At 45.5% G+C, this 25,326-nt stretch overlaps 1 protein-coding gene across 21 annotated transcripts in view; it reads left to right on the plus strand.

The window, feature by feature from the left end:
* The window catches only part of LOC106588461 (microtubule-actin cross-linking factor 1, isoforms 1/2/3/4/5), a 278,087-nt gene that overhangs the window by 193,072 nt on the left and 59,689 nt on the right, over positions 1 to 25,326 (plus strand). For 20 of the 21 annotated variants that reach the window (XM_082969975.1, XM_082969977.1, XM_082969979.1 and 17 more), the window contains 10 exons: positions 1,894 to 2,060; positions 3,574 to 3,730; positions 3,938 to 4,049; positions 4,354 to 4,416; positions 4,831 to 5,072; positions 5,286 to 5,415; positions 6,488 to 6,687; positions 6,915 to 7,425; positions 7,668 to 8,662; positions 9,547 to 10,047. In XM_082969975.1, coding sequence (XP_082826101.1) covers positions 1,894 to 2,060; positions 3,574 to 3,730; positions 3,938 to 4,049; positions 4,354 to 4,416; positions 4,831 to 5,072; positions 5,286 to 5,415; positions 6,488 to 6,687; positions 6,915 to 7,425; positions 7,668 to 8,662; positions 9,547 to 10,047 — 3,078 coding nt within the window. The remainder of the gene's footprint in view (positions 1 to 1,893; positions 2,061 to 3,573; positions 3,731 to 3,937; positions 4,050 to 4,353; positions 4,417 to 4,830; positions 5,073 to 5,285; positions 5,416 to 6,487; positions 6,688 to 6,914; positions 7,426 to 7,667; positions 8,663 to 9,546; positions 10,048 to 25,326) is intronic. The other variant, XM_082969968.1, reaches the window with a different exon arrangement.

Consider the following 25,326-nt stretch of genomic DNA (forward strand, 5'->3'; position numbering starts at 1 on the left):
GGTGAGGGGTGGGATGATAGATATCAGTGTTCCAGAACCATAGAGGTGAGGGGTGGGATGATAGATATCAGTGTTCCAGAACCATAGAGGTGAGGGGCTGGATGATAGATATCAGTGTTCCAGAACCATAGAGGTGAGGGGCGGGATGATAGATATCAGTGTTCCAGAACCATAGAGGTGAGGGGTGGGATGATAGATATCAGTGTTCCAGAACCATAGAGGTGAGGGGCGGGATGATAGATATCAGTGTTCCAGAACCATAGAGGTGAGGGGCGGGATGATAGATATCAGTGTTCCAGAACCATAGAGGTGAGGGGTGGGATGATAGATATCAGTGTTCCAGAACCATAGAGGTGAGGGGCGGGATGATAGATATCAGTGTTCCAGAACCATAGAGGTGAGGGGCGGGATGATAGATATCAGTGTTCCAGAACCATAGAGGTGAGGGGCGGGATGATAGATATCAGTGTTCCAGAAAGTAAAATATCTAGTACATTAGCCAAACACAGATATTGAACAATTATTATATAACGATGCATAGGCAGTACATTGTTCTTTTTATCCCCTGCGCTGTAGAAAATAAGACTTTCTATGTCAAGGTAGTTAAAAAAAAAAAATTAATTAAAAAAGATTGGTCTATCTATACAGTTGAAAAGAAATTGGTATTGGAGCTTGGAGCCACATTAAAGATTAATTTGTAATTAGTTAACATGGAAATTATAGTTATTGATGCACAAAAATATGTAAAATAACTGAAAGTAGAGAAAATAGTATTTTCACATTTTGTTGCGTTACAAAGTGGGATTTAAATTGTTTAATTGTGATTAAAAAAAATGTTGGTCATTGATTTACACAAACTTCTCCTTAAGGAAACAAACTTCTCCTTAGGTAATACAAGGCACTAGGTAATACTGCAAAAAAAACATGGCAAAGGAATACACTTTTTGGAATACATACAAAGCCTTATGTTTAGGGCAAATACAACACAACACATCACTGAGTAGCTTCTTCCTTTTTTTCAAGCATGGTGGTGTCTTCATCATGGTATGGGTATGCTTGACTTCGGCAAAGACTAGAGAGTTTTTCAGGATAAACAATAAAAAAAACGGTATGGAGCGAAGCACATGCAAAATCCTAGAGGAAAACCTGCTTTCCACCAGACAGTGGGAGAGGATTTCACCTTTCAGCAGGACAATAACCTACAACACAAGGCCAAATCTACGCTCCAGTTGCTTAGCAAGAAGTCAGTGAATGTACCCGAGTGGCCAAGTTACAGTTTTGATTTAAATCTGCTTGAACATATATGGCAATACTTTTAAAATTGCTGTCTAGTCATGATCCCAAACACCTTGATAGAGCTTGAAGAATTTAGAAAAGAATAATGGGCAAATATGCAATGCTCTTAGAGACTTTCCCAAGAGACACACCTGTAATTGCTGCCAATAGTGTTTTTAACATGCATTTACTCAGGGGGGTGAATACTTGTCTAATCAAGGTATATCAGTGTTTTTTAAATTTTTCATTCATCTTTATAAAATGTTAGAATTTTTTTCTTCCACTACAGAGTATTTTGTGTAGATCATTGACAAATAAAATGTGAAGAAATTCAAGGGGGAGATACTTATGATACCCACTGTAGATAGCAGAATTCCAGAACTATAGACATCAGTTAGACCATAGATATTAATGTAAGGTGAGAGGAGGATAGTCTTGCAGAACCATAGAAATCAGTGTCGCAGACCATAGAGGTGAGAGGATGATAAAAATGTTAGAGACATAGATATCTGTTTGAACAGAGAAGTGGAAGAAGGCACAAGGGACTATGCTGTAAGAGATTTCAGGGAGGATTTGCTACCTTCAGATAGCATATCTGTATCTGCCTTACTACTACAGGAGGTGAGAGCGGAGCAGGAGCAGGAGGCAGGTCACCTGAAGTCCTTCTGCCAGCTGGGGACAGACCTGAGCCAAGCCAAGGCCCTGACCAGCACACAGACCCTACTGGACAATGTCAGAGAGGTGTCCAATGAGTTCGCCCGGCTGGAATCCAACGTCAATGAAAGGTAAGCACTGCCTTAGAATAAACAGAGCCAAAATCATTCCAAAATCAATGCAAGGCTTTGCAGTTCACTGTAGAACAGCCCTGCAAAAAAATGCAAGGAACCATAACCAATAAAAAAAATATAATATTGACCCTGTGCACAATGGGTAGGCACTGCTTTAGAATAATACACAATGCCGAGATGAATACAAAATGGAAGGGAGGTCTCTAGGTGCACCTAGGCTTGTAGTGCAGCACCAATCCCACTAGAGGGAGATGGCTAGATAAAACACAAAGACTTCTGCCTCTGCTTTGCTTGCATCTTGGGGATTTAGGCTGCGTATCTGTAAAGCACTTTGTAGAAGGGCTTTATATATATTCTTTGTTCATTTGATACACTATCACATTACTGCCACCATTAGTCTGAAATATGACACTCATGACTTTTATCTTCACACTAATGCCTTACAAATTCATACACAAAGCAGGACAAGCCAGATTTTCACAAATCTTAATCTGAGTGGACAAGCAGAAACACAACCCCCCCCCCACTGTGATTGGCTGGGTGGATAACTTTGAATACACTCCTAATTAGTTGATAGGCTGGATCCTTTGTCCTTCCTGTATGGCAGCACCAGTTGCCATGTCGCCCTGTTTTGTACCAGCGCTACTGGCGGCTGGTGAGTTAGCCTGCCCCAAGGAAGTCTGGCCTCATAGAAATAGAATGACTGGCAATGTCCCGTCTAGTGTTTCTATTTCTATGTCAGGCCTCTTATGAATACCATTGGACTGTTCGTCTAGCAAAAGATCGCAAAAGCTCCCATTGCGGCTTATACATGTAGTGAGGGATTAGGCCTGTACTGTCTTAACAGTAGCCCTGACCCCTTTGAAAGCTGTGTGTTGCCAACAGTGGTGTGTGGGTGGACACCGTTAGCTCATGGCACAGGAGTGAATGTGGTCGGCGGTTACTAAAAATAAGCCTTGGGTTATAGTGGGCACAGTTCAGTGTCCATTTATCGGTCATACAAAAGGGGCTCTCGCTTACGCAGACTGACCAGGAGGTAAATGACACACTTTCAATGACCCAGACGGTTATGAAGTGGTTGTTTGGTCTGTGTGCACTGCAGTCAGTTTTCAAAGCAGCTGCCATGGGGCAGACCAAGTACAAGGCAAGGGTCAAGGCTGAGGAGACTATAGACTTGGGTCAATATGGACGAGATAATGGTTTGTCCTTAACTGCATCCCTCTCTCTTTTTGTGACATGAAGCATGTGATGGTTAATGTAGCAGCGGTGTGTTTTATATGGAAAGGATATTGGGATTTAAATAAAATAATCTCTTTCCCTCTTTCTCTCTCCCTCTTTCTTTTACTCTTTTTCCTACTTTTGTTCTCCTCTCTTCATTCCGATTTCTCTTGTTCTCCCACTGTCTCAATTTCTATCCCTACATCTCTCTATTTTTCTCTTTTTTTTTGGTTCAATCCTCTCTCTCTCCTCTCCCCTCTCCCCTCTCCCCTCTGTCTCCTTCCCGCTCCAGGTACAATGCCATCCAGAGTTGTGAGCAGCAGTCGGGCCAGTTCCGGTCTCTCTCTGGCTCCCTCCTCAGGTGGCTCCAGACAACACAGGAGCAGCTGCCTCTCAAGGAGCCCAACGTCAACACAGAGGCCCTGCAGAGGAGAGTGCAGCAGCTCAAGGTGTGTGTGTCTTTTTTTAATGTCTACATGGTTTAATCACACTCCTGCAACAAACAGTATAATCAATCACTGAAACATCATTTACTCGTTCTAAGGTATTGCTAGATTTCCAAAGCATGCCAGTGATTCAGACTGATATTTCCATGTGATTATTCATTGAGGAATTATGTAAGGCCATTAATAACTTTCAAACATTTCTTTACTAAGGACTTACTGATTGACTGGGAGGCCCAAGGGGTTCGGGTTCTGGAGCTGAACAAGACTGGATCAGAACTGGAGACCCTTATCATAAACATCACAGCTCCCCAGACCAAGACAGGTAAGGGGAATGAGGAAACAACTGTCTATGTGTGTCCCCAGCTACCTGTATGTCCAAGTTCATCCAAGCTCTGTTTGTGAGTCTGTGTGTGTGTGTGTGTGTTGAGGTCTATGCTATCAGTGTGTGTAACGTGAACACGCGTTCTAGATGTAGCGGTGTCCCTGCTAAACCGTGTGTGTGAAATCCAGAGACTGAGCGTGTTTATATGCTTAGCAGTGTTTTCTATTGTACTGTCCGTGAACGTGTGTTGGTGTCCGTTGCAATGTGTGTGTAGTTGTCTGAGTGCAGTGTGTCCTTCTCCCAGGTGTTCCCCAGGTCAATGGTGCAGGAAGCCCCGGCAGTGTCAATGGCATTCACACATGCAAAGGTGAGCTCACCCTCACTCCCTTATCCTAAACCAATCGTCTATGGCCTCCTTCTTCATACGAGATGCTCTCCAGCGCTTACTACTTGTGGACGTCACAGCCTGATTTACTATCTGCTTTCCCACTTGCTCGCTCCCCCAAAAAATGCTCATTATATATCTGTTTTCTGTCTGTGTGTCTGTCTTCTGTCTGTAAGCTTCTTGTATGTGCTACTGCAGTGTCTAACACTGTTGAAAACGTTTGTTGTCACTAATATTCTGTTGCTCTGGATAGTATTAACCAAATAACTTCATTTTAAACCTTTTCAAGAGTTTTTCTTGCCACTGTCAACTCTATTTTTACGTCTGTGAAATGGAAAACACTATACAAATCAAATTGGATTGAATATGACTGATAAATCCTTCTCTCTCTCTCAGACCTGACAGAGCTGCAGGTTGCGGTGGCGGAAGTGAACGGTCGTTACGAGGAGCTGGGAGAGGAACTGAAGGACCGACAGTGGCGCCAGGAGGCCTCTCTGGAGCTGAGGCAGAAGGCCAGGCAGAGTACCGAGGAGCTCAGCCGCTGGCTGGGAGACCGGGAGAACAGCCTGCACCTGGGCCAGACTGCCGCCTCCCCCTCCAAACCGGAGGTGGTACGCGCCCAGGCCCAGGAGAACAAGGTAAGTGTCTGGACTCGGGTCAGACCACTGTCAAAATTGGGGTGTATTATGCCTCTGCTAGTTGGTCATTAATGCTGAATTGTAAAATCAAAGTGTGATCACCCCCTAGCTGACATAAACATATGGTACTTTCCATTGCTTACTTTCTATGTTCTTATCCTTGTCTTTTTGTAGCCAACATACTGATATAGCTGTTCTTCTTCTGTACTTTAGGCCTTACTGTCTGAACTGGCAGAGCATTCTGGGAAGGTGAAGGAGCTGAAGAGCACCCTAGAGAAGCTGATAGCAGACTACCCAGACTCCCCAGAGGCAGACACCTGGAGACAACAAATGAAGGAGATCGGTGAGTGGTGCTGGAATGGATGAATAGGGTCAGCCATTTTGAATAGTTATGGGCTAAGGGACACATTTTAACATGAGGAACCAGTAGACCTATGTCCTTTGCATGGGCATCTACATAGGACTTGGCCCTGACTCAAATAATAGCCATTTTGAGGTTTGACTAAGCGAGGTGCATTTCAGAGGATAAGAAAACCAACGCTGTAGATGGGAAGACAGGCTAATATAGTAGTTATTTGAGATTTAATGATTTGCGTCAAAAAGGGTTGTTAGAGCTTTTCACAGCTTGAAAGGTAAAGAACGTGTTTGATCAATATTAGGCAGCACATGAGTGGGATGATATTTTTCCCCTGACTTGATTATAGCCCTGTGATATGCAAGGTAGGAACACGGCAGAGCTCCTTTCTCCACACATTTCACACAGGGCTTTATTTCGAAGCCATGTGGATCCAAGACTCACTCTCTCTGCTGGATGCCCAGTGCATGAGTCATGAGGAAAGAGAAAAATTGCTTATTTCTAAGCGCCGTGTGTGTCAAATCAAATGTTATTTGACACGTGCCGAATACAACTGGTGTAGACTCTACCGTGAAACGCTTGCTTACGAACCCTTCCCAGCGATGCATAGTTAAAAGATGATAAAATAATACAAATGAAATGATAACTCGGAGTAAAATGCACAAGAATGGAGCTATATACAGGAGGTGTGTGTGCGTGCGTGTGTGCGTGCGTGTGTGCGTGCGTGTGTGCGTGCGTGTGTGTGTGTGTGTGTGTGTGTGTGTGTGTGTGTGTGTGTGTGTGTGTGTGTGTGTGTGTGTGTGTGTGTGTGTGTGTGTGTGTGTGTGTGTGTGTGTGCATGAGCAAGTCAAAATAATTGGTCTCCACTATGATGAAAATGTCCTTCATACTGTTTCTATTGTGATTTTTCAGCTTTGGGAATGTCATTCATGGAACCCATCAGTTTCACTGTTTTTATGGTTCTCCACTAGTTTCTTAGTGTCATTTAAAAAAAATATATATATATAAGCAATAGTTTCTATTGTTTTTCACTCCAAAGTTCACTTCCTATTTACTTAAGACTCACGCTGGGAAAAGGCCAATGAGGCGGCACTACAGAGGCAGGTGGAACTGGAGACCTGTGCTGATAGGCTGGGCAGCTTTGCCACAGCAGCCAGTCAGTTGGGGCCGTGGCTCAAAGAGAAGGAGCTGATGATGAGTGTGCTGGGACCCCTGAGCATCGACCCCAACATGTTGAACACCCAGAATCAGCAAGTGCAGGTACATGGAGGATGTTAACTGTGTTGAACACATGCAAAATAATGAAGAAGAATATCACAATAGATTGTTCACAACTTGCCAATTCTGTTCTTGAATCTGCATAAACCAATACCAACCGCATTCTGATGAATTACTGATCAATTGTACAAGCCAAAATGTAGAAATGATTCCTCGTTGATGGATGATGTTCTGACCCCACTTCTTTCCCTTCCCTCCGTCCTCCACAGTTCATGCTGCGTGAGTTTGACACCCGCCGGCCCCAGTTCGACCAACTCACCCAGGCGGCCGAGGGCATCCTTTCCCCGTCTGGTGGCGACTCCTCCCCGCAGGATGCCAAGGACCTAGCGGAGGTCCGGTCCGAGCTGGGCTCCATCTCGCAGCAGTGGGACGACCTCACTCAACGTCTGTCCCGGCGCTCGGAGCACATCGACCAGGCCCAGGGCACCAGCGAGCGATACCAGGCCCTGCTGAAGAACCTCTCGGTCAACGTGGGGGCGCTAGGCGAGCGGCTGGACGGCCAAGCCTCGCTCAGTGCCCATCCCGAGGCCCTGAAACGGCGTCTGCAGGAGACGGGCGAGATCCGGTCTGAGCTGGAGCAGAGGAGGGAAGAGCTGGGCGAGGCAGAGAAGCTGTGCGGCGAGCTGAGTGCCATCGTGGTTGAACCTTACCTGAGAGACGAGCTGAAGAAGAGGCTGGAGAGCGTGAGCAGCCCGCTGAGGAGTCTGGAGGAGAGGGCCGGTGAGTCTTCTGTCTATGGTGTTCATCTTAATTCTGTTTGTATGAATTTCTGTTGGCTTCAGTAGTATTTGTATATGAAGGGGAAGGGGATGTTTTTGGGTGGGTTTTGGTCTCCTTGTGGCTAATTGTCAAGGTTTTCAATCCAGCGCTATAACCTCTCTCAGGCTTAGGTTGAATGTTCTTCATCAAAACATCTGTAAATGAATAGCATTAAAATCCTCTGTCCTCTCTCTTTCCCTCAGCGGATGGTCTATCCCAGCTCCAAGCCGCTCTCTCCAGCACCCAGCAGTTCCAGCAGATGTTCGAGGAGCTGCGGAGCTGGCTGGACAACCAGAGTGGTCAAAGAGACTCTACCGCCGACTCCCTCCCCTGCCAGCCCGAAGCTATCCGGACCCTGCTTGCCCAGCAAGACGAGCTTCATCGCGGGGTGGCCAGCCAACGTGGCCCCTACGAGCTCATCCAGGCCGAGGGGGCCTCCCTGCTCGCCTCACTACCCGCCGGCGGTGTAGAACGATCATCCTTACTGTCCCGGCTTACCGACCTACGCCGGGACTGGGATGAGCTCAACCAGTGCATCACGGAACGCCAGAACCGGCTGAAATCCACCCTGACCAAGGCCGAGAGTTATCAGCAGCACCGCGCCGAGCTCACGCCCTGGGTGGCGGAGTGCGAGGAGCGGGAGGCTGACATCCAGCTCTCCCTAGACCCTGCGGCCCTGGATGAGGCTTTGCAGAAGGCCAGGCAGCTGGGGTTGGATCTGGAGCGCCGTCGCCCCCTCCTGGAGGCCTTAAACATTGCAGCCGACCAACTCCTGGAACACTGCCGCGTCGGAGAGGAAGACGTACGCGACGAAAAAGCCCAACTCAACCGTAGAGTCGACGGGCTGGCAGAAAACCTCCAAAACCGTGTTTCCCAACTGGAAGAGCTAGCGGGTCGACTTAAGGAGTTTGAGGACGGGCGGCAGGCGGTAGAGAGGAGGCTGGAGGCAGCACGGCATCAGATCGAGGTGCAGGATGCGCTGGGCCCACAGGCGTGCAGCAACAAGAGCCTGGAGCGGCTGAGGAGCCAGCAGGAGACGCTGCACTCGCTGCAGCCACAGGTGGCCTACCTGAGGGATCTGGCCCAGGGGCTGGTGCAGGACGCACCCCACACAGCAGGGGGCGGCGGAGAGGGAGGACAGAGGCTGGAGCAGCAGGCCCGAGACACGGACAGAGAGTTTGGAGACGTCAGCGAAAAGGTGAGAAGATGTGTGAGGAATTTAGTATACAGTGTATTTCATGTATAAACAGTATAAATATTTCATAGACACTCCGATGAAAGATGGAGGCCTGTATTCTGTTCAATAGGAGAATGTCCCCAAAAAGTGTCGTTTTCAAAAATATAAAACACTCAAATAAAATAGTGTCACAACACCTTTTTCTCTTTTGAAACCATTTGTTCGGCTTTGTTGGACTTTTCCACATCCTTTACAATTACATTAGTGGACAAATGAGGGAAGGAGACAAGGAAAGAAAGCCATTTATGAGTATTGTTACACAGCCAATCTATTCACCCTGTGACTGATACAAAGGAGGAGCCAATTCTAGCGTGTGTGTGCGTGTGTGTGTTCGTGTGTGTGTGTGTGTGTGTGTGTTGAAAGAGAACAGAATGTCTTTTTTAGCTGACAGAGGAGTTCCAGTGATCTTATATGGTCATTGTACAGCTCAAACACTTCAGATCATCTAATCACCACATTGAAATGTAAACCAACGAGTCAAGAGCATTGTACTGTATATTGATATGTATAGTGACCAAATGTGCCATATATAGTTACTTACAGACTGTGTTCACTTACAAATCGATACGCTATCTCATCAGATGCATGGTAAGGAGATATTACATTTGACCATTATTGATTAGTTAATTGTCTCTTAACTCTCTTGCTAATGAGAAAAAACGTGAGTCATCAAAACAGAGATAAAATGCTGACTCATGTAGCCTAGTTAATTGTATTTGTCCCTGTATTTATATCATATCGTTACATCAGCAAGGCACCATGCCACTTCCAACTTGCTAACATTATTAACTCTATCTCCCTTCCTTCCCCCCTCGCTCTCTCTCTCCCTTCCCTCTCCCCTCAAGATTGAAAAGTGCTGTTCCACCCTGGAGTCCCGTCTCCAGGGCGTGGGCGAGGTCCAGTCCTCGGTGCGCGACCTCTTCTCCCACCTGGCTGACCTGGACGACGAGCTAGACTCGCTGAGCCCTGTGGGGCGTGATGCCGACTCGCTTGCCTCGCAGGCAGATGCTGTCCACGCCTTCCTAGCTCGCCTGGCCACGCTGAGGTCGGAGCTCGAAGGTCACGGAGGCGACTGCACCGCCATGCTCCGGCGCGAGGGGTCGTCTCCCGATCTCCTCGCCCTGAGGAGAGAGACGGAGGCCCTGAGCCGCCAGGCTGGGAAGCTGTCCGAAAGGGGCCAGGCCAGAATGGGACAGATCGAGGTGGCTGCCGAGAAGGTGAGAGAGTTCTACGCCAAGGTGGCAGAGCTGCAAGGGCTGCTGAGACGGGCAGAGGAGGGGCTGAACGCGCAGGGCGTGGTGGGGACAGAGGTGGAGACCATCAAGCAGCAGCTGCACGAGTTCAAGGTAAAAACGAGTTTGATGTTTATTGTTGTGAATGTGCTACTACTGTCATGGAAATGGAATGACTAGAATGTACGTCAATGTTCCGTGATGGGAGGGCCGGCGGCCATTTTTACTCTTTACACAGGCCTGGAAGTAATTCTCTTTCTATGGCTACCCTATTGTAATATATTTTTGTATTGTCTTGTGCTGCTGTTCTCTGATAAGTTTCTGTTTTGGTTGCCCTACTGTGTAATGTCTTTGGGCATTATGTCTTCAGAGATTTGTAAGTTGGGTAGAGCCAGCTATGGTAGTACAGCCTCCTAGGCGAGAGCTTGGCATGTGTTTTTGGTGCCGGCATCGATGAACAGCCTTCTAAATGTTCTTGTGATTCCTCAGAGAATGGGAAACTAAGTTTCTAGCCACAACGCCAGTATTATCTAGCCACAAGCCACCATTTGGGAAATACTGCATTAACGACTTATTAGAACCAGTCCAGCAATGGGTATTGTGAAGCTATAGTTCTTTGGTTTGAATTATATTCAGCAAATATTGTGCATATAATTCTAACTGACATGGTTTTTGTTATTGCACAGTTGCGGCTCTCTCTGGCGGCCATTTTGTTAGAACCTCTCAGCTGGTGCTTGACTCTGACCTGTAAAAGTATTAGTGTGTCTTATTGAAATAAGCAATTGACTAACACAGATCCTTTTGAAAGCCTTTAGTTACATAAGAGTCATTTCTTGGGAGAGTTCTGAGAGGAAAGTACTTGACCTTTCTTGGTTGTTGAACTTTGTGTATTAAGCCTCATCTCCTAGCGCAGATGCATTGAGTTCTTGTCTCTCTCTGTCTGGGACTATGTCAACAGCATGACGTGTGTGTACTGTGGCATCCTCTCTTTCTACAAATCAACTCCAGCTTCAACTTTGCTGTCGCACTACTTTCCTTCCCGTCATGCTCGTATTAGCACTTGATCAAACAGGATTTTGGCCGGGCGACGCATCTTTCAGAACTCCGTTCCTACTGCGGGCTGTGTGGACGGTGTTGTGATGGAGTGTGTGACCCTCCTAACTCGAGTTGTTCCGCTGGCTCCGAGCTGTATTTATAGAACCGTTTGGGGGGGGTGTCCCGTCTCCTCCCGCTCTCCTCTTTATTCAAGTCACTGGAGATCAGAAGAGGGTGTATGGGGACTGAGGTGTGTGTTATAGATGTTACCTTACGGTATTTGAGTGAGCCTACATGCGAGGAAGGAGGGAGTGATATGATCCAGTTGATCATGGCTGGGGTGGGCAGGTGCTGGCAGTGATCGGTTGAAGAGCATGCATTTAGTTTTACTTGCATTTAAGAGCAGTTGGAGGCCACGGAAGGAGAGTTGTATGGCATTGAAGCTCGTCTGGAGGTTAGTTAACACCGTGTCCAAAGAAGGGCCAGAAGTATACAGAATGGTGTCGTCTGCGTAGATATGGATCAGAGAATCACCAGCAGCAAGAGCGACATCATTGATGTATATAGAGAAGAGAGTCGGCCCGAGAATTGAACCCTGTGGCACCCCCACAGAGACTGCCAGAGGTCTAGATAACAGGCCCTCCGATTTGACACACTAAACTCTATCAGAGAAGTATTTGGTGAACCAGGCGAGGCAATCATTTAAGAAATCAAGGTTGTTGAGTCTGCCAATAAGAATGTGGTGATTGACAGTCGAAAGCCTTGGCCAGGTCAGTGAATACGGCTGCACAGTAATGTCTCTTATCGATGGCGGTTATGATGTCGTTTAGGACCTTGAGCGTGGCTGAGGTGCACCCATGACCAGCTCTGAAACCAGATTGCAATGCAGAGAAGGTATGGTGGGATTCAAAATGGTCGGTGATCTGTTTGTTAACTTGGCTTTCGAAGACCTTAGAAAGGTAGGATAGATATAGGTCTGTAGCAGTTTGGGTCTAGAGTGTCTCCCCCTTTGAAGAGGGGGATGACCGCGGCAGCTTTCCAATCTTTGGGGATCTCAGACGATACGAAAGAGAGTTTGAACAAGCTAGTTATAGGGGTTGCAACAATTTCGGCAGATAGTTTTAGGAAGAGAGAGGGTCCAGAATGTCTAGCCCTGCTGATTTGTAGGGGTCCAGATTTTGCAGCTCTTTCAGACCATCAGCTTTCTGGATTTGGATGAAGGAGAAATGGGGGAAGGCTTGGGCAAGTTGCAGTGAGGGGTGCAGGGCTGTTGACGGGGTAGGGGTAGCCAGGTGGAAAGCATGGCCAGCCGTAGAAAAATGCTTATTGAAATTCTCAATTATCATGGATTTATCGGTGGTGACAGAGTTTCCTAGCCTCAGTGCAGTGGGCAGCTGGGAGGAGGTGCTCTTGTTCTCTATGGACTTTACAGTGTCCCAGAACTTTTTGGAGTTAGTGCTACAGGATGAAAATGTTTGTTTGAAAAAGCTAGCCTTTGCTTTCCTAACTGCATGTGTATATTGGTTCCTAACTTCCCTGAAAAGTTGCATGTCGCGGGGGCTGTTCGATGCTAGTGCAGTACGCCACAGGATGTTTTTGTGCTGGTCAAGGGCAGTCAGGTCTGGAATGAACCAAGGGCTATATCTGTTCCTGGTTCAATTTTTTTTTAAATCGACCATGTTTATTTAAGATGGTGAGGAAAGCCCTTTTAAAGAATAACCAGGCATCCTCTACTGACGGAATGAGGTCAATATCCTTCCAGGATTCCCAGGCCAGGTCGATTAGAAAGGCCTGCTCGCTGAAGTGTTTTAGGGAGCGTTTGACAGTGATGAGGGGTGGTCGTTTGACCGCGGACCTATTACGGACGCAGGCAATGAGGCAGTGATCGCTGAGATCCTGGTTGAAGACAGCAGAGGTGTATTTGGAGGGCAGGTTGGTCAGGATGATATCTATGAGGGTGCCCGTACTTACGGATTTGGTGTTGTACCTGGTAGGTTCATTGATCATTTGTGTGAGATTGAGGGCATCAAGCTTAGATTGTAGGATGGCCGGGATGTTAAGCATGTCCCAGTTTAGGTCACCTAACAGCACGAGCTCTGAAGATAGATGGGGGGCAATCAATTCACATATGGTGTCCAGGGCACAGCTGGGGGCAGAGGGTGATCTATAGCAGGCGGCAACGGTAAGAGACTTGTTTTTAGAGAGGTGGATTTTTAAAAGTAGAAGCTCAAATTGTTTTGGCACAGACCTGGATAGTAGGACAGAACTCTGCATATTGTCTCTAGAAATAGCATTTAAACCAGGTTGTGTCACTGTGTTTGTGGGAGGTGGAACTAAATTGTTAACTGAGGCGTATTGAGCAGTGCTAGAGGCTCTACAGTGAAATACAGCAGTAGTTACTAACCAAAACAGCAATGGGCAAGGCATATTGACGTAAGGGAGAGGCATGCGTAGCCGGGTGATCATAGGAGACCAGTGCGTGGCTTCAGGCAGCTAGCAGGCCGGGGTTAGCAGCTAGCAGCAGGACCTTAGAGGGACGATGCGACGGAGGAAAGTCTGTTGTGGCCCCCTTTTGCTGTTACATCGGAGGACGGATCAGCAGGGCTCCGTGTGGTAAACCAGGCCAATTAGCAGAATAGGTATAATGGCCAAAGAGTTTGTCCGATGGGCCTCTTAAGCTAACAGTCCGATGTGCTCAAGATAGCTAGTGGATAGTAGTGGTGGCGCTTGTCTTGTACGTGCAAATTTAGCACACACAACATTCTATAATATAATTGTATTATTTGACGTGTATATTTTTTCTCCATTTATTTATATTTAACCTTTTATTTAACTAGGCAAGTCAGTTAAGAACAAATTCTTATTTACAATGACGGCCTACCAAAAGGCCTGCGGGGACGAGGGCTGGGATTAGAAATATAGGACAAAACACACATCACGACAAGAAACAAGAAAGACACCGCAACACTACCTGAAGAGAGACTCAAGGCAGCAACACATGAAAACACAGCATGGTAGCAACACAACATGACAACAACATGGTAGCAGCACAAAACATGATACAAACACTATTGGGCACAGCACAAAGGGCAAGAAGGTAGAGAAAACAATACATCACGCGAAGCAGCCACAACTGTCAGTAAGAGTGTTCATGATTGAGTGTTTTAATGAAGAGAGTTGGAGATAAAACGGTCCAGTTTGAGTGGGTTTTTTTTGTAGCTCGTTCCAGTCGCTAGCTGCAGCGAACTGATCCAGGGATGTGTGTGCTTTGTGGACCTAATGTGCAGAACGGGTGCTGTATGCTGAGTCACTCCCGTCTAAAACGTTGTTATAACGTTCCATCAACCCCACTTCCGACCCCCCACCACGCCGGCGCCAGCCCTTGGAACTCGTTAGGGCCTGTCACCACCGTGATGGACGCCGGGCTAAATTTGATACCAAAGCGAATCGCACACCATACCTTTTATTTTTTTTAACATTTTTTCAAGCTATCCTCTTCACTCTCTAGGAGAGATACTAGGCTTAGCCAACAATAATTAGCCTACTCCCTCCCCTCAATAGGAATCTACTGTAGAACATTCCATAGGAATTTGCTGTGTCTTGCTGAATAGGAATACAGCGACAGGGCCTCTCCATTGTATTACTACTTTCCATTGGTTTCCATTCATTGTGAAATGTTAAATGAGATTTCATGAGTACTGTACAACACAGGTAGTTCATTCTGGCTGTGTCCATTACTATGAATTCTATGTTTTTTTTTTCCCTTTGCTTTATGTTACATCCTCTGCACTAGAAGTACTGGTAAGCAAGTAAGTTAGCATCACCCGCCTTCCTGTTTATTGACTAGTTTACAGTAGCTCCCTAAACTGGGGACATTTTTACGTAGATTGTGTTAATGATTGGTTATATTGTCATATTATAAATATGTTACAATGTAAGATGAGCCTTATTTGTATCTGACTAGAGGTGTGTTGCTAGACTTACTGGACAGTGGTTTCTGATTGGTTCCGCTGGTGTCTTAGTGTGGGAGCATACGAGACAGTTTGTTTTCTCTCTCTTTGAGTTAGCGTTCTCTTTCTTCCTCCCTGTCCTGTCTCTTGTTCTGTACTCTTGATTTATCGACACTTAATATTGTGGTTGGCCACTACAACTCTCTCTCTTGCGCTCTTTCTCCCCCTCCCTTTTTTCCCCCCTCTTAATGAGAGAAAGCTGGATGGATGTGTGGCAGAAGACGAGCAGACAGAGGAGATGGAGGGAGAAAGAGCTGTGAGTAGCTGAGGGAGAGAGAGACAGATGGGAGAAAAGAGAAGGGGGACAGCTTAATGGAATGTGCATGAGTGAGAGTGTAGTGTAGTCACAAGCTGGGCCTTGGGGGGGGGGGGGGGGGGTAAAAGAGAGAGAGCTAGAAAGAGGGGGGTGAGTGAGAGGTAGAAAAAGAGAGGGGCAGACGGGGACGAGCAAGACTTCCCTTTGCGTAAGATCCTCTTTCGTTCGCTCAGGGAGGCCACTTGCCCCATCCCCCCCCCCCCCCTCCCTCCTCTCCTTTCCTCCCTCTCTCTCTCAACCCTTCCTTCCTTCCCTCTCCCCCTCTATGTGCCCTCTCTCCTCTGGGCTGTAATGGACTCCGCCCAGGTCATTTCAAGCCTAAACATGCCTGTCTGCCCTGAAGCAGACTAGGCTGACTGCCCCACCATCCCATCCCCCCACCAGACCCCAGTTTAGAGAAGAAAAAGAAGCCCAATCCACAGAGATGATGTCATAATGCTTGAGATTTGTGTGTGTAAAAAAGTGGGGGTGTCTTGTCAGATTAGCGAAATTGTATTGTTGAGCAATTGAACACTGATCTCATTGAGGCATGAAGTGAGGGAGGAAGGGATGAGAGAAAGAGTTAGGGGGAGGAGGATAGGGAGATGTTTTAAATGGCCTGTGGCATTACCAGTCTCTCTCCGTACACGTGGCGTCTTAGCCCATGTTCGGGCAAGTCAGATTGTTTATCAAGTATGTTTTTATAGACCGCCATACTATCTGCAGACGTGCTCTTATGTGATCAGCAGAATTCACGTGTGTATTTAGGGATGCTTTGTGTGCCGACGAGGTGTGTGTGTGTGTGTGAGGGAGGATGTGTGTGGTGGGTGGGGAGACAGCTGAGATTCCGGATACGCCCCCTGAAAAGACTGGAATTAGAAACATCCTCTGACACACACACACACACACACACACACACACACACACACACACACACACACACACACACACACACACACACACACACACACACACACACACTCTCTCCAGGGTGTGGCTCTACTGTATGTCCCCTAGCTCCAGAGCAGCTGACATAGTCTATGGGTTGGGACAGGGATGAGTTGAGGGGTGTTGTGAATTCCTGTGTAGGACTGATAAGGGGGACAAGGGTAACGGGTGAGGAATGCCTTCCCTTAAATGCTATCAAATCAAAATCAAATCAAATTTATTTTTATATAGCCCTTCGTACATCAGCTGATATTCTCAAAGTGCTGTACAGAAACCCAGCCTAAAACCCCAAACAGCAAGCAAAGCATGTGAAAGAAGCACGGTGGCTAGGAAAAACTCCCTAGGAAAAACTCCCTAGAAAGGCCAAAAACCTAGGAAGAAACCTAGAGAGGAACCAGGCTATGAGGGGTGGCCAGTCCTCTTCTGGCTGTGCAGGGTGGATATTATAACAGAACATGGTCAAAATGTTAAAATGTTCATAAATGACCAGCATGGTCAAATAATAATAATCATAGTAGTTGTCGAGGGTGCAACAAGCACGTCCGGTGAACAGGTCAGGGTTCCATAGCCGCAGGCAGAACAGTTGAAACTGGAGCAGCAGCACGGCCAGGTGGACTGGGGACAGCAAGGAGTCATCATACCAGGTAGTCCTGAGGCATGGTCCTAGGGCTCAGGTCCTCCGAGAGAAAGAGAGAATTAGAGAGAGCATATTTAAATACACACAGGACACCGGATAAGACAAGAGAAATACTCCAGATGTAACAGACTGACCCTAGCCCCCCGACACATAAACTACTGCAGCATAAATACTGGAGGCTGAGACAGGAGGGATCAGAAGACACTGTGGCCCCATCCGATGATACCCCCGGACAGGGCCAAACAGGCAGGATATAACCCCACCCACTTTGCCAAAGCACAGCCCCCACACCACTAGAGGGATGTCTCCAACCACCAACTTACCGTCCTAAGTCAAGGCCGAGTATAGCCCACAACGATCTCCGCCATGGCACAACCCAAGAGGGGGGGGCGCCAACCCAGACAGGAAGACCACGTCAGTGACTCAACCCACTCAAGTGACGCACCCCTCCCATGGACGGCATGGAAGAACACCAGTAGGCCAGTGACTCAGCCCCTGTAAAAGGGTTAGAGGCAGAGAATCCCAGTGGAAAGAGGGGAACCGGCAAGGCAGAGACAGCAAGGGCGGTTCGTTGCTCCAGCCTTTCCGTTCCTCTTCACACTCCTGGGCCAGACTATACTTAATCATAGGACCTACTGAAGAGATAAGTCTTCAGTAAAGACTTAAAGGTTGAGACTGAGTCTGCGTCTCTCACATTGGTAGGCAGACCATTCCATAAAAATGGAGCTCTATAGGAGAAAGCCCTACCTCCAGCCGTTTGCTTAGAAATTCTAGGGACAATTAGGAGGCCTGCGTCTTGTGACCGTAGCGTACGTGTAGGTATGTACGGCAGGACCAAATCGGAAAGATAGGTAGGAGCAAGCCCATGTAATGCTTTGTAGGTTAGCAGTAAAACCTTGAAATCAGCCCTTGCCTTAACAGGAAGCCAGTGTAGGGAGGCTAGCACTGGAGTAATATGATCAAATTTTTTGGTTCTAGTCAGGATTCTAGCAGCCGTATTTAGCACTAACTGAAGTTTATTTAGTGCTTTATCCGGGTAGCCGGAAAGTAGAGCATTGCAGTAGTCCAGCCTAGAAGTAACAAAAGCATGGATTAATTTTTCTGCGTCATTTTTGGACAGAAAATTTCTGATTTTTGCAATGTTACGTAGATGGAAAAAAGCTGTCCTTGAAACAGTCTTGATATGTTCTTCAAAAGAGAGATCAGGGTCCAGAGTAACGCCGAGGTCCTTCACAGTTTTATTTGAGACGACTGTACAACCATCCAGATTAATTGTCAGATTCAACAGAAGATCTCTTTGTTTCTTGGGACCTAGAACAAGCATCTCTGTTTTGTCCGAGTTTAAAAGTAGAAAGTTTGCAGCCATCCACTTCTTTATGTCTGAAACACAGGCTTCTAGCGAGGGCAATTTTGGGGCTTCACCATGTTTCATTGAAATGTACAGCTGTGTGTCGTCCGCATAGCAGTGAAATTTAACATTATGTTTTCGAATGACATCCCCAAGAGGTAAAATATATAGTGAAAACAATAGTGGTCCTAAAACGGAACCTTGAGGAACACCGAAATTTACAATTGATTTGTCAGAGGACAAACCATTCACAGAGACAAACTGATATCTTTCCGACAGATAAGATCTAAACCAGGCCAGAACTTGTCCATGTAGACCAATTTGGGTTTCCAATCTCTCCAAAAGAATGTGGTGATCGATGGTATCAAAAGCGGCACTAAGATCTAGGAGCACGAGGACAGATGCAGAGCCTCGGTCTGACGTCATTAAAAGGTCATTTACCACCTTCACAAGTGCAGTCTCAGTGCTATGATGGGGTCTAAAACCAGACTGAAGCGTTTCGTATACATTGTTTGTCTTCAGGAAGGCAGTGAGTTGCTGTGCAACAGCTTTTTCAAAATTTTTTGAGAGGAATGGAAGATTCAATATAGGCCGATAGTTTTTTATAATTTCTGGATCAAGATTCGGCTTTTTCAAGAGAGGCTTTATTACTGCCACTTTTAGTGAGCTTGGTACACATCCGGTGGATAGAGAGCCGTTTATTATGTTCAACATAGGAGGGCCAAGCACAGGAAGCAGCTCTTTCAGTAGTTTAGTTGGAATAGGGTCCAGTATGCAGCTTGAGGGTTTGGAGGCCATGATTATTTTCATCATTGCGTCAAGGGATATAGTACTAAAACACTTTAGTATCTCCCTTGATCCTAGGTCCTGGCAGAGTTGTGCAGACTCAGGACAATGGGGCTTTGGAGGAATACCCAGATTTAAAGAGGAGTCTGTAATTTGCTTTCTAATGATCATGATCTTTTCCTCAAAGAAGTTCATACATTTATTACTGCTGAAGTGAAAGCCATCCTCCATTTGCGAAGGCTGCTTTTTAGTTAGCTTTGCGACAGTATCAAAAAGAAATTTCGGATTGTTCTTATTTTCCTCAATTAAGTTGGAAAAATAGGATGATCGAGTAGCAGTGAGGGCTCTTCGATACTGCACGGTACTGTCTTTCCAAGCTAGTCGGAAGACTTCCAGTTTGGTGTGGCGCCATTTCCGTTCCAATTTTCTGGAAGCTTGCTTCAGAGCTCGTGTATTTTCTGTATACCAGGGAGCTAGTTTCTTATGACAGATGTTTTTAGTTTTTAGGGGTGCAACTGCATTTAGGGTATTGCGCAAGGTTAAATTGAGTTCCTCGGTTAGGTGGTTAACTGATTTTTGTCCTCTGACGTCCTTGGGTAGGCAGAGGCAGTCTGGAAGGGCATCAAGGAATCTTTGGGTTGTCTGAGAATTTATAGCACGACTTTTAATGCTCCTTGGTTGGGGTCTGAGCAGATTATTTGTTGCAATTGCAAACGTAATAAAATGGTGGTCCGATAGTCCAGGATTATGAGGAAAAACATTTAGATCCACAACATTTATTCCATGGGACAAAACTAGGTCCAGAGTATGACTGTGGCAGTGAGTAGGTCCAGAGACATGTTGGACAAAACCCACTGAGTCGATGATGGCTCCGAAAGCCTTTTGGAGTGGGTCTGTGGACTTTTCCATGTGAATGTTAAAGTCACCAAAAATTAGAATATTATCTGCTATGACTACAAGATCCGATAGGAATTCAGGGAACTCAGTGAGGAACACTGCATATGGCCCAGGAGGCCTATAAACAGTAGCTATAAAAAGTGAGTGAGTAGGCTGCATAGATTTCATGACTAGAAGCTCAAAAGACGAAAACATCATTGTTGGTTTTTTTTTTGTAAATTGAAATTTGCTATCGTAAATGTTAGCAACACCTCCGCCTTTGCCGGATGCACGGGGGGTATGGTCACTAATGTAACCAGGGGGTGAGGCCTCATTTAACACAGTAAATTCATCAGGCTTAAGCCATGTTTCAGTCAGGCCAATCACATCAAGATTATTATCAGTGATTAGTTCATTGACTATAACTGCCTTGGAAGTGAGGGATCTAACATTAAGTAACCCAATTTTGAGATGTGAGGTATCACAATCTCTTTCAATAATGGCAGGAATGGAGGAGGTCTTTATACTAGTGAGATTGCTAAAGCGAACACCGCCATTTTTAATTTTGCCCAACCTAGATCGAGGCACAGACACGGTGTCAATGGGGAAAGCTGAGTTGACTACGCTGACTGTGCTAGTGGCAGACTCCACTAAGCTGGCAGGCTGGCTAACAGCCCCTGCTTCCTCCCTCTCCACTCTCCCGTCTGTGTAGGCCCGTGTCCTGGGTTCAAATACTATTTAAAATCGTCAAATACTTGCCTGGAGTGACAAGTGGGCAGGGTTTGTGACTTTTGGGACTATCCTATTGGTTCAGTGCAACAGGCAAGCTCATTCCAGCCCAGCTAAAGTATTTGAAATGATTTTGAATAGTATTTGAACCCAGGTGTGATAGAGACGTCCCTCCCATATGAATAGTTTTTGAACCCAGGTGTGATAGAGACATCCCTCCCATATGAATAGTATTTGAACCCAGGTGTGATAGACGTCCCTCCCATATGAATAGTATTTGAACCCAGGTGTGATAGACGTCCCTCCCATATGAATAGTATTTGAACCCAGGTGTGATAGAGACGTCCCTCCCATATGAATAGTATTTGAACCCAGGTGTGATAGAGACGTCCCTCCCATATGAATAGTATTTGAACCCAGGTGTGATAGAGACGTCCCTCCCATATGAATAGTATTTGAACCCAGGTGTGATAGAGACGTCCCTCCCATATGAATAGTATTTGAACCCAGGTGTGATAGAGACGTCCCTCCCATATGAATAGTATTTGAACCCAGGTGTGATGGAGACGTCCCTCCCATATGAATAGTATTTGAACCCAGGTGTGATAGAGACGTCCCTCCCATATGAATAGTATTTGAACCCAGGTGTGATAGAGACGTCCCTCCCATATGGTCTGTGAGTCAGATCTCTCCCTCCACCCTCCAACCAAATCCTCAGAGACAGTAAGGGACATTGGGGTAGTCTTGCTGATTAGGGATTACGGGGTAGCTGATGTAGCTCGTGTGCACGCTTCGGGTAGCAGTGGCCCATAGGCACTGATCTAGGATCAGCTTACAACTCCCTCAATTCTTGTTACTCGCCCATCACTTAATCGTTAGGGGGGGAAACCCCGTAGTGAAATTGGCTCTCTTTTTTCCTAAAGATTCTTTGATAGATGGTTTACATTGAAAGCGACATGACCTACTGGTAATATGATATCATGTTGATTAAGTGTTCCAGTATATCTCCCCCGTGATTTACATAGTTACTATACTCATTTATCATCTTCAAAGACCTGGCCCGATTGTGTGGGTCTACACTTTCTGTTTATTTATTTAGCTCATTTTGTTCATGAGCTCTTTGGTCCATTTTCATCTTTGTTTATTTTCTGTTCTTGGGGGTTGATTGGATCAGGCTAACCCAATTTTCACTAATCATATGAGCTGATTTTCAAATTGACCCTTACTGTACTCTACTGACTGTCCGATTTGACAACAGAGTGTGTGTGTGTGTGTGTGTGTGTGTGTGTGTGTGTGTGTGTGTGTGTGTGTGTGTGTGTGTGTGTGTGTGTGTGTGTGGCTTCTTCCTCTCTCTCCCTGCTCTCAGGGTCCTATATCGTCTCAGCTGTTGTGAATTAGACAGGCATGCCACAGCTTATCTCCTCTCTCCCCTTATCTGTTACCAGACCAACCATAACAGATACGCTGCTTCTTTACATAAACTACACCACTAGAATAATGTCAAATGAAGAAGCCCAATAATAAACTTAGAAGAGAAAGAGGGTGTGTTTTGTGTGCCTGTCTATTTTTTTATTAATTTTTTTACAGAAACTGGGATAAAGCAGAAATGTGACCTCTATTTGGCCAGGATTAGGATATGGAAAAAAACGTGATCATTCACATATGGGCTCCATATCCATTCCAGACCCTGCCTAATAATGTGTAACACGTGGTTTAAAAAAGATCTTAGGAACAATACGTTAGTCTTTCAGGTATGAAGGTGGGAATTCTTCATTTTTCGGAAACCCTATGTGCCCACTGGCCACACACGACTGCAGTTCAAGAATCTGTATCACCTACAAGTATTGTACCACCAGTGTGAATTTGATTGACAAGCCTGTTATTCACCATATGTACTGTACTGGGGCAGGATGGTTGAAATTGCCAGATGGGTTGCCATGCTTCTCTTTGTGTCTGGGTGGGGGGGGGGAGACTGAGAGAACAATAGCCTCATTGAGCCGCTCAGGTAAAACTCTCCTAGTTAATAATAAAACTGCTGCTCAGACAGAGAGGGAGAGCACTTCCTCGCTGCCTGGATACGAGTGGGGAAAAAAAGTAGAGGGGGAATGGGGGAGGAAGAAAAATAAAGTAATGGAGAGAAATTACATTAAATGACTTGTTTAAAAACCTGAAATATGGATGGATGAGACATGGATTGAGTTATTTTGAGAGAAAGGAAAGGGGGGAAGGAGAGGTGGAGAAACAAAGATGAGCGCACACTTTTAATTTCTACAGGAGTACTCTTATGATCAAACCCTCCACAGCAAAGTCAATACTGTCAGTATCCCGTGCCTATGCACCCGCGTATATCATCAAACCGCTCTACTGACTTTGCGGGAACAGTCATAGGCCTACATTATTATATAAAGTCTAGAGACCTACAGCTTGACCTTTTGGCTGAGGGTTAAACATTCATGGATTCCACTGCTTTGAGTCCCCAATGTGTTTAACTCACTGTGGGATTTTGGGACTTGCTCCCCTCCCTCTTCCTGTCTGAGTCAGAACTGTGACTCCTTAACCAGCCGTGACAGGCCAAATGAACGGGGGATGAATGACAATTTAGATGAGAGGAGTGGGGGATGGACAGAGACTGCAAGAGGGATCAAGGATGGAATGCTAAAATGATCAAATCCAGCACACTCAAAATGGAGATGGCAGAGAGGGCATTTAAAAAAATAGTATTGATATATCTTTCCTGTGCATCCCTTGGTTTTCTTTCTATCCCTAGCTCATTTCTCTTCTCTGGCTTTCCATCTCTCCTGGTAGCTGAGAGGCTGAGCAGAGGGGCGCAGCAATGACAGCTGCACCACAACTGACAGAGAGTGAGTGAGAGGTAGAGAGAGAGCAGAGGGGGGAGAGGGAGAGTTAAAAAGAAAGAGTAGAGTATTTAGCGTGTTTGACATGCAGGCCACGGGCGGATCACAGCAACAGTTAGACGGGAGGGGAGGAGGGGGGGCAGAGAGAGCAGGCATGCGTTGAGTTCACATCGGCTACTCTCTCCGCCAGAGTTCTTTAAACTAACAGAGCAACTGAGAAAGGGAAGGGAGGATAAGAGAGAAGAACGAGTGGAGGAGGAGGAACTGAACCACAACTGGCACTATATCAGGGATACAAGGACACAATATAAGGAGGAAAACAAACTTGGTTAAAATCTATGATTTGTATAGACACTAGATGACTGACGGGGTGCTGTGTTGAAGCCACCGTGCCACCATCTTGGCCCCACCCCCCCACCGTTGTAAAAAATATTTTGGAGGCTATGGAAATGCATTTTTTTTTTCATGTTTACATTTATTCTATTACAGACACCTTAATGCATACTTAAACATTATATATTGTGAGCTAAACATAAAAAATATATACAAATATTTTCCGTGAAGTAGAAGTTTTTCAGATGAACTAATGTTACTGTCACCACTACTACAACAACTACAACAACAAAAATACTTAAAGGAAAAATCCACCCAAAACCACTCATTCCCTCATTCCGTTACAGTGTTGCGTAACACTGTGAGAACAATATTTTGTGAACAAATGTTTCATTTTTTTGTTGTAATAAGATTGGTGGCAACGAGAAAATCGTTGTGAAAACTGTTGAAGTCGATTACAAAATCCGCAATGCTCTCTCTATATCAGCATGTGAATTAGTTCGTTTTTTTTATTTGTATTTTTTAGGGGTTGATCAGCTTTAATATTGCAGATTGTAGCTTCAACCAATGTAATTGTCTGCATATTTTCCAACCCCAAATATCTATACATACATACATACATACATACATACATACATACATACATACATACATACATACATACATACATACATACATACATACATACATACATACATACATACATACATACATACAGTTGGGACACACCTACTCATTTAAGTGTTTTTCTTTATTTTTATTATTTTCTATATTGTAGAATAATAGTGAAGACATCAAAACTATGAAATAACGCATATGGAATCATGTAGTAAACAAAAAAAGCATAAAACAAATTCAAATATTTTTTATGTTTGAGATTCTTCAAAGTAGCCACCCTTTGCCTAGGTGACAGCTTTGCACACTCTTGGCATTCTCGCAACCAGCTTCACTTGAAATGCTTTTCCAACAGTCTCTTCCACATATGCTGAGCACTTGTTGGCTGCTTTTCCTTCACTCTGCGGTCCAACTCATCCTAAACCATCTCAATTGGATTGAGATTGGGTGATTGTGGAGGCCACTTCATCTGATGCAGCACTCCATCACTCTCCTGTTGGTCAAATAGCCTTTACACATCCTGTTGAAAAACAAATGATAGTCCCACTAAGTGCAAACCAGATGGGATGCAGGTAGTCTAGTGGTTAGAGCATTGGACTTGTAACCGAAAGGTTGCAAGATCAAATCCCCGAGCTGACAAGGTAAAAAGCTGTCGTTCTGCCCCTGAACAAGGCAGTTAACCCACTATTCCTAGCCCGTCATTGAAAATAAATGAAGGTAAAATAAAATTTGCAGGGTGCCAAATTCGAAACAACAGAAATCTCATAATTAAAATTCCTCAAACATACATGTATTATACTCAATTTTAAAGCTTAACTTCTTGTTAATCCAGCCACAGTGTCCGATTTCAAAAAGACTTTACGGCGAAAGCATACCATATGATTATGTTAGGTCAGCGCCTAGTCACAAAAACACACACTGCCATT

Source organism: Salmo salar, chromosome 27 (genome assembly GCF_965601325.2).
Source record: "Salmo salar chromosome 27, fSalSal1, whole genome shotgun sequence".
Classification (NCBI taxonomy): Eukaryota; Metazoa; Chordata; class Actinopteri; order Salmoniformes; family Salmonidae; genus Salmo; species Salmo salar.